This window comes from Lontra canadensis, unplaced genomic scaffold, assembly GCF_010015895.1.
Source record: "Lontra canadensis isolate GAN:19392208 unplaced genomic scaffold, GSC_riverotter_1.0 scaffold25, whole genome shotgun sequence".
NCBI classification, from domain to species: Eukaryota; Metazoa; Chordata; class Mammalia; order Carnivora; family Mustelidae; genus Lontra; species Lontra canadensis.
In genome coordinates, this window is record NW_022631019.1 from 14,624,165 (window position 1) to 14,640,524 (window position 16,360).

At 41.4% G+C, this 16,360-nt stretch overlaps 1 protein-coding gene across 8 annotated transcripts in view; it reads right to left on the reverse strand.

Annotated features, from left to right (window-relative positions):
* Window positions 1-15,599, reverse strand: part of HP1BP3 (heterochromatin protein 1 binding protein 3) — a 37,457-nt gene extending 21,858 nt beyond the window's left edge. For 2 of the 8 annotated variants that reach the window (XM_032863642.1, XM_032863650.1), the window contains exons 1-6: window positions 15,478-15,599; window positions 9,926-10,118; window positions 9,385-9,484; window positions 6,245-6,398; window positions 4,598-4,757; window positions 2,134-2,277 (exon numbers count right to left, since the gene is read on the reverse strand). In XM_032863642.1, the coding sequence (XP_032719533.1) occupies window positions 2,134-2,277; window positions 4,598-4,757; window positions 6,245-6,398; window positions 9,385-9,484; window positions 9,926-10,021 (654 nt within the window). In that variant the 5' untranslated portion in view covers window positions 10,022-10,118; window positions 15,478-15,599. The other 6 variants (XM_032863643.1, XM_032863644.1, XM_032863647.1 and 3 more) reach the window with 6 other exon arrangements.
* Window positions 15,600-16,360: the final 761 nt, after the last annotated feature.

The window sequence follows — 16,360 nt, forward strand, 5'->3', positions numbered from 1 at the left end:
ATAACTTTATACTACCCAAAGTACAGGGCATGGTACTATAAGAACTAATGTACAGTACTGCTCAACCCTTCAGAGAAAAAAGAACAATGGACAGACTGAAAGACTTGGGATTGAATCCTATTTACGGTTACTAGCCATTTAGTATCGGACAACCCCCTAAAGTCTCTGAGCTTTTGTTTCCTCATTTACGAAACTGGGAAGAATGCTATTGTGATACCAGGTTAAATAGTCTACGAGCTTTCCACCCCCCAAAAAAGTACTATGAAAGAAGGGACAATCTTGGGGTGCCTGGGTGGCTCAGTGGGTTAAGCCTCTGCCTTCAGCTCAGGTCATGGTCCCAGGGTCCTGGGATCGAGCCCCGCATCGGACTCTCTGCTCAGCGAGGAGCCTGCTTCCCCCGCTCTCTCTGCCTGCCTCTCTGCCTACTTGTGATCTCTGTCAAATAAATAAATAAAATCTTAAAAAAATAAAGAGGGGGGGACAATCTCTTGGGGATAATAAGAAAATCTCTGTCTTGAAAGGAAGATCATTCCTTGGCAAAAGTTTACAACCTGATCTCAAACTACAGTGCTTCCCAGATCGCCCATTAATGATTATTACTGCACATGGGAATAGTTATCTGATTAATTCTTAGCCACCCCATATGGTATGTGTAAGTCTTACCACATATTTCCACAGTTTACAAAGCACTTTCATAGAACTTTAAAGCTGATTGGCACTAACCTGAATCCTCCACACCTTAGCTTTATTTGTGCTACTATGAATGTAGCAATCAAGCTGAAATGCTTTCAGCCTATAAACTGTTGTTTAAGCATCAAACTGAGGTCAGCCTACGAGGCAAGAATAGGTCATAAACTATATTTCATAAAAAAAAAAACAACAAACCACAAAGCCAGCTCATAAACTGTGCTGACATAGGCTATGGTAGAGGACAAGTCTTTGGTTCTAATTACATTGGTTAGATAATACCTTTTAATCAGTGACTGTTTTGAAGGCCATACAATTATCATTATACAACATTCTGAGAAAGCTATAACATTAGCTCCACAGCAGGAATCTGTTTTACTCACTGATGGGCCCCTAAGGACCCGGCACACAGGAACAACATATATTTGTGGAATGAAGTACTTCTTGAAAGTTCCTAATCAGAATGTAAATGCCTGAGTGGCACAGAATTCTGTATTAATCAAACTGTGCAGAAAGGTATAAGAAAGGCAACAGGACTCTTGGAATGCAGTTAACTAGGTCCTCTGACCATATCTGCCACTACCATGGGATTGTGATTACTGGACTTATGAAGAGGATTTAAGATAAAGTCCATTCCAACTTTAAACTTTTATGATTCTAAGCAGTATTTTTATGTATTATGCAAAACTACATGGATTTAGGCCTGAAATCAATATTGGTTTTAGACCAGTCTCAATTTACTCAGGCTTCTCTGAGCTCCTAACAAGCTTTAATATTGTTAAGTTAAAGTAAACCTATTTACAAATACATTAACAGTAACGAGTCTAGTTACATAACTTAGGCTTTAAAACTAACAAACACAGGACAAGAATAATTCTTTTTTGCTGCTCCAAGAAAATGATTCCTTAATCCTAGCTCTCATCTTCAGTACTAGGTGATCTCAAGCATAAGTGGCCCCCCAAAAAAATCTAATTATGGGGCACCTGGGTGGCTCAGTCAGTTAAGCATCTGACTCTTGATTTCAGCTCAGGTCATGATCTCAAGCCTTGTGTAGGGCTCTGCGCTCAGCATGGAGTCTGCTTAAGATTTTCTTCCTTTCGCGCTCTCGCTCTCTCTCACTCTCACTCACTCTGCCCCTCTCTCCTCCCACCCCTAGCTCATGGACTGGTGCGTGCTCTCTAAAAAATAGATAAAATTTATAAAAGTACAAGGAGCACCAGAAACAAATTACACTATCATAATGCTTCTGCTCTCCAGAACAGTTAACTTATCAAAGGTAACCGCCACCCATGATTCTGAAACCTAGTCGCAAATAATAAAAATAGGTTAAGTTTAAGCATTTCATCGTCATATTAATTTACAAAAGAGGACACAAAAACTCTAAATGTTGTGGACTTATAGTTAATACATGCTGAAATGATCTCATCCCTAATAATTGGTTAATACCTGTTTGATGACACCTCTATTTAATTCTCTTTTCAGTGCTTGTTTAAGGAGGTAGCCCCTTCTCTCCAACTCCAGAGAAGGGTACTTATGGATAATATATTTTCGAATAGCAACCACTGATGCACCACTCTTCTGGAAGCATGCCTAGAAAACAGATTTACCAAACCATACACATTACTTTATACTAGCTGCTTTTCATTAGACAGAAAAACTGACATGTTTTCAAAATAAATTATTTTGGAGGTGAACTTGACAAAGGATGATAAAAATGGCAGAAAGGAGTAATCTTTCAGGTAACTTCAGATCATCATGGCTGTTGAAAAATACAGAAATACAATCTTTTTGCAACAATGATTTTAACTTACTTCAAGACAGGCAAAGCGAAAATATAACATACAAACGATATTCTGTGTGTCAAGGAAGAACCTCTTCCCATTTTAATTCTATTCTATATTTAAAAGACAGATCTCTAGCATTAAAATGAAGAAAACACAACATTTTTATAACTTGTAGGATTACAGATCTGGTTCACTTTATGGAATGAGCTTTAAGCATACAAGGACCAATGTTTCTCTGTAGACTTTGTGTGAATATCAGCAGAGAACATAAAGATAATCTGAATAAATGGCGTAAAGTGGTTTACAGACGGAAAATCTTAAGCAGAGTTCTGGGTAACAATGAGGGCATTCGGCTGCGACTTAAAATGCCCTCTTCTGTTTCCGTCCAATTTCTCTATATTCCATTTGAATAATGACCATGGAAGACTTACATAGGTCATTACGTCACGAAGGTGGCAAACTTTTTTCAAATGCTTTACATAAAGAGCATCTGTTACCAACCTAATTGGCTAGTACACCAATTTTGTGTTGCCGTTGTCTATAAACTAAACGTGTCAATTAATTCTCATTGGATGAAGACTTAGTTGAATGTTATTTTATATACTTTGACAATAAAGAAAAATTGTACAACATAAAACAGTTGTGTTAATATGGCTCACCTACTTCAAGTATCTTTGATCTATTACAACCCATTAAAGTTTACTCCTAATGTTTTAAGAAAATACAAAGAAAATCGAGCAGAAAAGAACTCTCTAATGCTAAAACAATTCATGCTGCACCAAACTGACAGAGATGGAAGTAGACATCAGGACTCCTGTTTTTCACAAAATGGTATCAGTGGTCTGAAATCATGATTTGTTACGTTGCATGGAACACACATACACACACATAGCCTCATTTGCACAAATATGCGTAGATTCAAACCATTCTTCAGGCCTAATTATATTGTTCTTTTTGTTTCACTACTTTAAAATTTTAGTCCCTTCTCCAACTTCATTGTAACTCTGCTCCTCAAAATCTAGGCTGAGAGGTCATGAAGTGAATGAAATCCTGGAAGAAAGGATATACAAAGAAAAGAGATCTCACTACAGTCAAGCTATCTAGACCAAGAAAGTTTTAAGGAGTTGAGAGCCCTCTTAAAAGAGTACAGGGAGAGGTCTGAGGCAAACCCTTTTCCAGTTCATGTGTCATTCTCAAATTCTGAGAATGACCGCAAGGCTCCTCTTTCCTCTGTACACCACCGTTGATTACACTGGTCTTTATCCCTAATTTTGACTGAGATCCTAGCAACACGGTCCCTAAAATGAGGGCATTTTGTTAATTTGGATGATGAGATGGTAAGAGGAGCTGGTGAGATTATCATCTCATCATGCAAAATTAGCAAGGTAAGCATAACCAGAAAAACTTAAACAAAAAAGACAAGGTCAGATTAGAAGAAAACCTTAAAAATTAAAATAAGCAAGCTACTGGTAAACTAATGGGAGTCAGTGGATTACAGCAAAGTCATAAAACTGTGCAAAGAGAATTTCTGGTGATGAAGCAAAGTAGTAAGGTTTTTAAGAGGGTTTCTTAGAGCTCAGGTGAGAAAGCTAGCTATTACCAGTATTAGACGCTCAGCTTTGAATTGGACCTAAAGACAGTGTATCTTTTTAAAATAAAAATCCTCTATGCTACTCAGTTACTCTCAGTAAGAATCAGACTTCTTAAGGGCAAAGATGACCCTGTTTGTTTTCTTCTCTGCTATATCCTTAGCAGGGTTACAGATACACAGAGGTTAGTCCCTAAATATGTTTGTCAAATGAATTAACAGGTTCAGCCTTCAAATAAATACTGTATTTAACCAATAAACTGAAAAAAAAAACCCTATATTTAACCAAAACACTACAGTTAAAAATACTTGCTCTCATAAATTTGAATTAAAAAATTAACAGTGCTCGCCAAATGTGATTTTCTTAAAAAACAAAAACAAAAACAAAACATGAACTTCACAATGGCTTTCTTCTATTTAAGTATCTTTTAGGAAGCAGAGCAAGATTTCTCATGTCTGGACAGGAATATGCCATTTTCAAATTACCCAAAGACGAACAAAATAAATCTAAGATGAACTGCTTGTAATAAAAACTTGCCTTAATGGCCTCAGTTAGGATTGCATCCATCTTGGGACGTGGGGAGGAAGCCATCGGTGTTTGTTTCTGGGCCCTGGCTAGCTGGCTGGCAGAAAGGGTAGCCCAGGAAGGTATTGTTTTTTTCACTTTCTTCTCCTTTTCTTTAGACTGATCTTTTTCACTTTAAAACAAAGAATTGTTATTATGCAAAGTAAACTGCAGAAAGAGGTATAAAATCAGAAAGAAGAATAGACAAGGGAAGGATAAAAATTAATGTTTTATTTCCACACTAAAGTGATACATAAAATGAGCAAATTTTCACAAAACCTTTTTAAAAAATTGGATACTATAAATGAACAAAAAGGTGTTTTCTCTTAGTTGCAGAAGTCAGATAAATTAGCACTATGAAGGTCCAGCACACTAAAGAAATGAGAATTTTAAAACATATTCTAACTACAACAGCTGTCATTTAGCACAGTGAAAAGAACTCAAGCTCTGAAGTTGGAAGACCTGGGTTTGGGTTTTTGCTCTAACATTTACTAGCTGTATGACCTTGGCAGGTGACCTGAGTCTCAGCCTCCTCAGCTGTAAAACAGTAATATAAGGCCAAATATTTTACAAGTTTGTTGCAAGAATTATATTTGTAAATACAATTTTGTGAGCATAAAGCATTACACAAATAGTATTCTAAAAATAATAATAGCACTCCATGCACCTGAAATACAGGGTAGCTGCTAAAAATTCCAGAGAACTTAAGCCTACAGAGGATTCCCTGGGAGCCACGCCCAGAGAGTGCAGTTATCCCTACGTTATTCATTCATTTAAAAAGCAATTCCTAACAAGTCTGGCCAACTATGAAAAGAACAGAACAAGGCCAGCGGTCCTGCAGACAAACACAAAATCAAAAACAAAAAAACCCACTTTAAATTAAAAAAGAATTACTGGGGCGCCTGGGTGGCTCAGCCAGTAAGCGGCTGCTTTTGGCTCAGGTCATGATCTCGGGGTCCTGGGATGGAGCGCTTGTTCCTCGCCCTCTGCCCCTCTCCCTCTTGTGTGCGCGCTCGCTCGCTCTCAAATAAATAATAAAATCTTAAAAAAAAACCCAAAAAAGATAAAAAAGAAATGCCACCACATTGTACAGATTATCAGTAGCAAATTTCACTTTCAGATTCTCAGTGTCACCCTCCAACTGACGAATACTTCTTCAAACATACACAGAGTTTTAGGTGACTCTGGCAATAGCTGGTATAGACTAACGTTTTCTTACAGAAGCATATAAAAACAACTCACAGAGGCAGAGGCAGGAATAAAATGGTGAAGTGTTTCCCAGGTCAGATTTTTAGAGTCATGTTTCATTTCTTATTGAAATTATGTCAATGATTAAAATATCAGACACTCCCACAATGAATTCTAAGCAAAAAAAATTCCAAAGGCAAGAGCAATGAATTTTGAGTTATTCAAACCACTATTACGATAACTACTACAAACTCTAATGGGCCATACAACTACGTAACAAACCTATTTCAAACAATAATTCTAAAAAGTAAATCCAAGTACACAGCAAATATCTAGCATAAACCAATGTTATAATGCCTTAAACGATCTGATCTCCAGTCCTCTCACACAGTCTTCAATGACTATAAATAGCAAGAACGCATGACTCCTTACTCCTTTCTGGTTTCCTCTGAAGACTTGTTCTCTTCCTTCTCTTCATTCTCAGGTTCTCCCTTTGGCTGCTCCGTCTCACTAGATGTAGCAGGTGGAGTTTCATTCTCTTGTTCTTCCACAGTAGAGACCGATTCCTCTGAACTTATGTCTGGTTCTAAAAAATCAGGTGAGCACAATTGGATCAAGTAGATATATTAGAGACTGAGTCAATAAAAGGGCAACAGTCTAATTTATTAAACAGAAAATCCAAATGCTCCAACTGACAGATGTATTCTAAAACAAACAAATGACAATCAGTTGCTGTTTTCTTTCCTTCTTTAGGTCACTCAAACTGCCTATTCAATGGATTGTTTATCCAGACTATTAGGTGAGAAAAGGAGATGGACCAGGCAATTTGAGATTATCTCAAATCAAATCTCTTGCCCACAATCTGCAATATTAACGGTAAGATTCATAATTAAGAAATTAGCTATTTCATAATTTAACAGACAAATCTTAGGAAGGGAATGAGTAACAGAAAATTAACACCTACTTTCCACATTAAAGGACTGGGACAAGAGCAGAAATCCAAGAGGGGGAATAGTGAGGTCTGCAGTTGCTAATTTGGGTCTTTCTCAGCATTTCTCTTTGACCAGTTACTACAAAACACAGCACGCCAGATATGGTTAAGCAGGGACTTCAAAGAAAAGGACTCTCCAGTGGCAAAACTGGGGCAAAAAAATAAAAGTATAGGCTTGAAGAGTTTGGTCACTTAAGGGGGCACCTGGGTGGCTCAGTCGGTTAAGTGGCTGCCTTCAGCTCAGGTCATGATCCCCGGGTCCTGGGATCAAGCCCCACATCCGGCTCCCTGCTCGGTAGAGAGCCTACTTCTCCCTCTCCCTCTGCCTGCTGCTCTGCCTACTTGTGCACGTACTCTCTGTCAAATAAATAAATAAAATCTTTAAAGAGTTTGGTCTTTTAAATTATGTGAACAAATTACTATCATGATGTAAAGTTCTAAGAGAACAACAACAACAAAAAATGCCATTTCCTTCTTATAACCAAAACATATATACACTTCTAAAGGAATTTCTTAATTTTTGACAAATTAAAATTCTAATCCACGAATTTCAGGTCAACTATCATTTGCTGATCTCATCCTAGTTGTGCCTTTCAGCCAGACTTGCACATTAGCTGAAAATCCTCCCATATACGTTTAGCCAAAATTGAAGTTTTAGAGTCAGACACACCTGGATTCAAGTTCAGCCCTTACAACTTTCTAGCTTGCTATCTTAGGGCAAGTTCTTTAATGTCTCCAAGTTTCAGTAATCGTACGTCAGATCTATCATGGGCACTGCATACAGTGCTTCGTATGTGCACGTGCACTATGTGGGTGATTCCCATTCTCCTTTGGCCTCTCCTGCTGGTTCTAGAACTATTTTGCAAAGTATTAAAGCTAGAACTTCATTATAACAATGGTATCTGTCGACTCAGATAATAACTGTAAAATGTATTTTTTTTAATCATATCTTTTACTACCCCCTCACCCCACCGATTTAACTCCTGCATGGGTAAGAACTTACTAGTAGTTAGTCATTATGCTTATTTATACATCGTCTTATTCTAAAAAGGACGAAAAAAACCGTTTACTGGGTTTTACTCTAAGAGTAGAGCTATAAATTCAATTTCACATTATCTTCTCAAGAATAACGCTTAGGGGCGCCTGGGTGGCTCAGTGGGTTAAAGCCTCTGCCTTCAGCTCAGGTCATGATCCCAAGGTCCTGGGATCGAGCCCCATACTGGGTTCTCTGCTCGGGAGGGAGCCTGCTTCCTCCTCTCTCTGCCTGCCTCTCTGCCTACTTGCGATCTCTGTCAAGTAAATAAATAAAATCTTAAAACAAAACAAAAAAAAGAATAACTGCTTAACAGTTGATGGATTAATAAAGGTGCAGTAAATGCAACAGACACTAACTACGCAGTATGCATAAGACACTGTTTCCAACTCAATAAACTATTGTGTCTGTCTCTGTGAAATGCAGGATTTATAAAATTTAAAATCCTATTATTTTTACAAACAAAATCCTATAATGGGGGATTACACACAGAACTTGTGAAGTGAATACGGACCCTTTCTGAAGTCCTGGTTGACTTCTCCGATACCTAAACTCTCGGCAGGTGTTCTGAAAACTGAAGCGGTTAGTGATTTAGTGGCTTTTAGCGGACCCTCGTTAAGCAAATGTGGCTTGAGGTGGGCAGTAAAGTGCAGTCCGGACAAAACAACCGACTCCGCCTCAGCAGCACCTCTCCTTTCTCGCTCGCTGATTGCCACGGCCCCTCAGTGCCTCAGGCTATTCATCTGGACCATCTTTTTAACAGTCATTTTGAAACAAAACCCAGCTGCAGCTGGAAAGAGAGCAGACTCCTGCTGCAGTGAGGTATAAAGGCAACAGCGTGCACGTGTTTTTTATTCCCAATCTATGCTGGTCAGCAAATATTTAGTTCTAATAGCCACACCAGGGACAGTACCATGTGCTCCTCCCTGGCAAACCAAAGCTGAAAGGCCAGGGAGAAAGGGGGAAAGGATAAGGAAAGAAAGAAAAGTCACAAGAAGAAAAACAAGGAAAAGGAGAAGAGGTGATCAGAGATGCCATAAAGGAGCACGATTACCCAGTTTGACGGATCTACATTTCTCTTGATTCATTATGTTCCCAACTATGTCTAGCCGATCTTCTCTCCACCAACACCAAATACAAACCAATACTCTGATTGCCCATTTGCTCCTTTAAGGCCTCATGATGATTTCTGGGTGACACTGCACTGTCCATCCTGAAGGCTCAAGTCCCCCATTTCTCCACGGCCTTCATCACCACAACACGGTATGCCCAGAAGCCACTCTTTGATGGCTCCTGTTCTTGCCAACTATTTTCTTTTTAATTCCGAGAACATGAAATTTTTGCCTTCTAAAAATCTTTAGAGAAGATGAAATTCTTACTTTGCTTACTTTGGTCTGGAAACGACAAATCTATAGGTACCACTTCTCTCTTTCAATGTCCCCCCAAAACAGCCATGAAAAAAGAAATTAAGTTCAAAGGAATTTATGGGATACTCCAAACTGGAGTAGAAACTTTTGCCATTTTAGGTTGTCTACTGCTTTACTTTACCTGGCTTTTCTTCCTCCCCTTCAGCAAGCTTGCTTTTGGGAGGAGTTTCCCGCGTAGAATTCACAGTTCGACGAATTGGCATGGTGCTATCTTCTACCTTCTAAGAAAAGAGACAGCCATAATCACACATGCATAAGAAAACTTCTCTATTCTTTCTCAAGGGGCCTAACTGGGTGTCAGAAGATGTAGGAGAATTCTTCAAGTCGACTCCAGGATCTGATGCAAATTACTTTTTTTTTTTTTTGAAGTAATAAATATGGTTTTTAAGATGTACTTTACAAAATATTTTATTTTAGGTAGGATTTCAAATGGAAACAGGTAATTATACTTGATTTGGAATAAATTTAGAAGGTTGGAGGTTTTCTCAGGAATTTGAGGGGAAAGGGAAGATGAAAAGAATTTTGTATGTTTGATCCTTTTTCAGATTCACAACCCAGAACTCCCCAAAGTAAGGAAAGGAACATGTACCAAGAAGGACCCAAAAGGGCCTGAAGTCAGGGACTGATCCAAGAGTGAGCTTCAAGAATGTGTCAGCCCCTACCTCACCTAACTTGTCCGCGTGGATCAGCTGAGCTCCTACTATAAGTGGGAGTGCCTTAGGATGGACGAGTTCACCTTGAGACGTATCAGTCGCCATTTAAAATAATTTCTAGGCCCGAGTACAGGTTACACTCTGAAGCCTCTGCTGTTAACCACAAGGATTTTTCCTAATGGTTTCAGTGTGAAGAGTCAACCTAAAGCACAGAAAAGACCTGGTGTGAAGATTAACAGAAACAAAACTAAACTAAATGTCTAAATTTAATACACATCCAAAGGGGAAAAAATTAACTATAAAACGTATAGGTAAGTGACAGATGACTTGATCAGTTATCATTCAGAAAGATAAAATCAACTATCACAATATAGACTATGTAAAGCAGCCACTAAGACAAATGCACAAGCCACAGCAGCTGTTGCACCTTCCACATGAACAAAGGCAACACGGACAAGAAAGCTCCTAAGGAACCTATCCCCAATCCCCTCCGGGTACCATCAGGAACTTAGAAAGGACAGAATAAGGAGACTAAGGAACAGTTTAGTCAAATGTTACTCAATACGGAAGAGAGAAGGTTTTTGTTGTTATTGTCTCAAATGGATTAAGAAAATAATCTGCAACCTTGACTTCATCTCCATTAGATAAGCAATCCAACGGAAAAAACTCCTGAAGACAACGTGATACTCTAAGAGCCTCCAGACCTAGAGAAGCAAATTTAGACTATCACCTAGGAGAACAGAAGTATGCCTCCAAGACCTTATTTATTATTTTTAAAGAAGGCAAAACTGGCACAGAAGAACATAATTAAATATTCAAAGATAAAACCCATGTTTTGAGTGACCATGTAGTCACACAAATTTACCTGATCATTAATACTCTCTGCCCTCAAAAAAAAAAAAAAAAAAAAAAAGCAAGCTCATCTGGGACTCAATGACATTTTACAATAAAAATCTCTACAAAATATAAGAAAATGATCATTTGAGTGTTTAGATCTTTGCGCTAATGAACATTAACAAAGACTTGGGGAATAGCAGATCAGTCATTCAACCTCTACTTTAAGCTCTTACCCTGTCTAGGAATTCAAGAGCTTTCTATTTGTCATGTAATCGTCCCAAGCTACAATAACTAGGATAAATCCAAAACACCCAAACATAGAGAATCCTTTCACATTCACAGGGAAAATCTTTTTATGGGAACCCGCAAGAGCAATGCCAGACTTCTGACTTGTCAATCAGCTGCAAGCAAAGGCAGCTGAAAGAATTCAAGATGCACTAAAACTTATTATCAAGAGTAAATTAGTAATATCCATGAATATTTTTAAAATTATGTTATAAAAACTACTTAAAATGTTCCTGAAGCAATTCACTTCAAAGAATTATAAAATACAGAAATAAGGATAATTGTTTTTTGGTCTGTGAAAAGACAGCCACATTGGGCTTAAGAACACTATTTAGGCTTGTGAAACCTAAAAGTCTATCTCGGAATAATCTGAATACAAAAACCTGCTCATTCATGCAACTAGCACTTACACAGTAATATGTTTTCTCGAACAATTTAAAAAAAAAAAAACTAAGCAAATCTGCTGCTGTCTTCACATGTGAACCCTACAGAGAATTAAACCACCACAATCAGGTTATTCTTGGTAAAGTAATATGCCTAATGAATTCATCTTTCTTAACCCACCATAACACTAGCTATGCTGAAAATGCTACTGTGAAGTCAACAAAAACCTTCAGAAGACTCTGTTCATAGAGTATCCTAAAAAAAAAAATTCTCCCTGTAAATAATACTGAAAAAAGTATCAAACCTTTCCAGACTACTGTATTAATTACTCAAAACTAAAACAAATGAGTTAAAAGGGGAGGGGACATGCAAAGGAAGCTACTACTAAAGCCAATGTGATCAAATTAGTATCAGGGCAACAAGCACATGGTCCATAAAAAGATATTAAACATCATTAATCCAAGGACAAAAATGACAGTTTAAATTAGGTTGGGTAAGAAGCATGCTCAGGTTGGGGGAAAAAAAAAAAAAAAAGTTGGTTTGCCCAACTTTCTGGCTGCATCCACCAAAAATATAAATCCTGACACTCTCCTGCTCAAAACCTCCCAATTACCATATCTCCCTATTTTACTAATCTCACCTCCTACTACTCCAACCATCACTCTACTCTTGACCCCAAACACAAAAACTTTCTTTTGGTGCAGGCACTGTGCTCTGCTCATCCCTGCCTCAGGATGTATGCACTTGCTGTTCTCTTAAACTAGAACACTCTTTTCCTAGACACTTCAATCAGGTTTCTGCTCAATGTCACACCCCTCAGGAAGGCCTCCCATCCTCCCCATTCTTCGGGTTTCTTTAGCATTTAATACCAACTAAAATTCAAAATATGTGTTTACTTGTTTATTATGTATCTCTCTCAAATGCACTGTAAGCTCTACAAGGTTTAGGACCTTTAATTCACCCTGTATTCGCAGCACCTAGAACAGTATCTAACACATAATGGGTTGTGACAAATTTTGGGGAAAAAAGTTACATGAACAATGCCATCTAATTAACTACTTATCACTATATTTAGTGTATGTGAATAACACTCCAAAAATGAAAACCAAAGTTATTTGGGATAAATATTAAGAAATGTTTGCTTCAGAGGTACCAGGATGGCTCAGTCCATAGAGAGTGCAACTCTTGATCCTGGGGTTGTGGGTTCGAGCCCCACATTGGGGAAAGAGTTAACTTTAAAATAAAAATGTTTGCCTCAGCTCTGAATTTCCTTGGGAAGGGTCATGGAATTTAAAGCTTCAGTGTGTAATACTTTCTTTTTAATAGGCTGGATAATGAGTTACTTAACATGTTCAATGTTCATTACAGAGCTAACAAAACTATATGAACGGTTAACTCACACTGCCTTATCATCACCATGTACCTATTAATTTAACTTTTTGTTGCTGCACTTTTGAATCAGACTTTTAGGCTACCATGTTTATTCCCCAGCAGAGATCTTATCTAGGTGGTTCACTGCTGCATACTTGGTGCCTAAGAATACACAAGGCACAGAATAGGTGCTCAACAAGTATTTGTTAAATGAAAGGATGATGAATAGATGAAAAAGTTTTCCAGCCAGGTTTTTTTATGTGCCAAAATCAATATGAGTTTACCTGTGGTTTATGTGGTCCTCCTGTGGTCTCCAATCTGGGTTCTTTTTTTTTTTTTTCCCCCCAAATATTAGATTAACTACACAAAGAGTTGCCTTTTTAAAAGGAAATTCTAAATTGTTTTTAATTTAATGCCAGCAACAGAAAGAGGTGATAAAGTCCGGAATTTCGGAGTTTTTATTTTTCTCTATGTTATGAGAAAGCAATAGAAAAATTAGTAGGAGGTTAACAATGTATTTCAATTTGCTGCTATCCTTGAAGATACGCATTTTAGGGAAAGTACTACTATTTCATATTTTATCATAAAATGTGCAATAGGTTATAAATTACAAAATCACTAGTTATATGCACAGAATATATCAAACTGATTGCAACCTTGTCTTTCACTGTATTCTGACTTAATAGTAACGTCACAAAAAGCATGCCGGTAATTTGCTGGCAACTCCCACCCCCCCAATCTTTACACTTCAATAAAGCAATATGTACCTAAATAGTGTCTACCTTGGGAATCTATGGTTATGTATGGACACTTACATGGCTCCCCCTTGAAAGACAATCACAACGTTAACTGCCTAAATAGTTAAGATTTTCATCTATGGACAGTTCAGAGTACTTCCTCCAATTTTCCGCCCTAAATCGTCCAAGTTAGTTTAAAAACTCAGCCAAACCAAAAACTAAATAAAACACAAAATAAACCTTTAAAATGTTACTCCTACTTTGAAACATAGTAAACTGAACTTTTCAGAAGAGCACTAAAAACTTAAAAAAAAGGGGCGCCTGGGTGACTCAGTGGGTTAAGCCTCTGCCTTTGGCTCAAGTCCTGATCTCAGGGTCCTGGGATCGAACCCCGCATCCGGCTCTCCGCTCAGCAGGGAGCCTGCTTCCCCCTCTCTCTCTGCCTGCCTCTCTGCCTACTTGTGATCTGTCAAATAAATAAATAAATCTTTAAAAAAGATTTTACAATAAAAAAAAAAAAACCTTAAAAAAAGCTCCAAGTAGCTTTATGCCCATGCCAGATAAAACAAAATCAAAGTGTCTCCCAAAATAAAATCAGTCACATCTAATTTCACTCTAAGACACGAGAGCTTCCTCCCATCAAGTCCCAGGCGAATTCCTAGACGTATTTTTAATTGCACTCTCGCCTTTCAGTGTAATGAAAAGTCAGGAGCATAATAAACAACAGAGAATGCAGAATTTGTACTCTGAAGAAGCAACCAAGTTCACCTTGTCCAATCCTCCGTGCAGAAGAGAATACTCCCCCCACCCCCAAAGGCTAGGTGATCCGTTCTCGGTCACAGACAGTGGCCAATTCGGTATCAAGACTCAGATCTGAGGCTCTCACTTCAGCAAACCTGCCTCCAGCTCTTGACAAACGCCCACATTCACGAGTTCGACTTTTTAAATTAAAACCACACCTTCTAAGGCGCGGTGAGTTACAAGCTCCGGGCATGCCAGACGGGAAAACGAAAGCTCAGGCCCGCATCGCAGGAGCAGCAGCAGCAGCGGCGGCAGCGGCAGCTCGGAAACGCCCGCCCAGACCGCTGAGAGGCACCCGGGGAACAGCGCAGCCGAGACAAAGAGGCAGGGAGCGGCCGGTGCGGGGCGCGAGCAGAGGCGGGGGAGCGCGGGGCCGAGAGGAAGGCAGCGCTGCGGAAGACAGGAGGGCTCGGCGGCGGACACCGAGGAGCTGCGGCGCAAGCTCCGCGCGGTCGGCGACTCCGGGCGCGTCTGTCGCGCCCGGGGATGCACGCGGCTGAGGCCAACGCCACAACCCCGGCAGCGGTCGCCCGCGCGACACCAGAAACGGCGGACCGCGAGCACTAGTACTCCGCGCACTCACCACTGGGAGCTCCGTAATGGCGGCGGCAGAGGCGGAGAAGCCGGGGGGCGGGCCCGCCGCAGCCAGTCACCGCCGCCGGCATCTTTCGAACCCGCTCCGAAAACCGCTGAGGGAGTGGGGCGGAGGGGGAGGGCAGGGCGGGGGCGGCGGCGGAGTCCGCCGCGGGCCTCGGGAGCATGCGCAAGGCCTCAGCCAATCGGAACGCAGCGGGAGGACGCTGGCGCAGGCGCGCTGGGACGCAGGGCCCTGGACCAGGGAAGAGCTACCCCCTCCTCCCCCCAGTCCAAACAAAACAAGGGCGGGAGCGCGCGCGCTGGAGGGCCCCGGAGGAGGCGTCAACGAAAGGGGCAGGGGGCTAGGTCGCAGGGGAGAGGGGAAAGGGGAGGGAGGGCGGAACGGCCGGGAAAGGCAGACAAAAGGCACCACCTCCGGGGACCCGAGCGCCCCGCCCCCTCCACTCTGGGAGCGGCGTCGGCGCCCCGGGTGAGCGGCCTCGGCCACTCGCCTTCGGGGTCCAGCGAGCCCGCGCCCACTCCCCGCCCGCCTGTTCCGTCCTGCGTTACCTCTGCGCTCCCCCCTTCCTGGCACCCGCGTTCGGCACGGCCTCTCAGCGCCGCTCCCGCTGCCGCTCGTCGTCTCCGCCGCCGCTGTCCTCCAGGCCCAGCCGCCGCGCTCTGCCGCCCCGCCCCCCTGCCCGCGGTCCCGCGCGCGCGCGCGCGCGCGCACTCCTGTGCCGGCCCCGCCCCCGCGCGCGAGCGCGAACGCGACCGTGCCCCCAGCCCGCGGGAGTCGAGGGAACGCGCGCGACTTGCCTCCCCGGCCGGGTGCGCGAGAACGCGAGAGGGCGCTCGGAGGAGGGAGGACGCCCGGGAGGCGGCGGTGCGTCGGGCCACGCTTCTCCCGGGTACTGCCCGGTGGTGCCCGTTAGCTTGGGTGCGGTTTCGTTTTCCTCGGAGGAGCTCTCTTTTCACACCCTGCCCTTTCGCCACTCTCTAGTTGGCTCCCAGGTCTTAACCGGGTCTCCGCTTTGGAGATCCGTCTGCCTTTAGAGGGGCTGGCATCTCCCGCTTCTCAATTTAGCCACCGCACAAACTGCCTTTTTCTGATGACCATGGAAGAGTTGCACAACCAGACAGCGGTGAATTCGATACCTCACATTCATTCCTATTAAGTATCCAGACAGTATAGAGCAGAGTAGTGATTCAGGAAAAGAACTGGGAAAGTTGCTTTTCTAGTCTATGAAGTCCTTGGCCGCCTGATCTGCATACGCAAGAAGGGTTCTCGGAAAGTAAACCCTGGCATCAGGAAAGAGGGAATTCCCTTTGAATTGTCATGTCACTTTGGTATGAACGGACTTCAGCAATGTACATACTGTTGAAAAATGAAACTTTCCAAAGCCAATGTATTTAAAGTAGGTGTTTTGTGGTGGGGTAGAGGTAGTGCGGG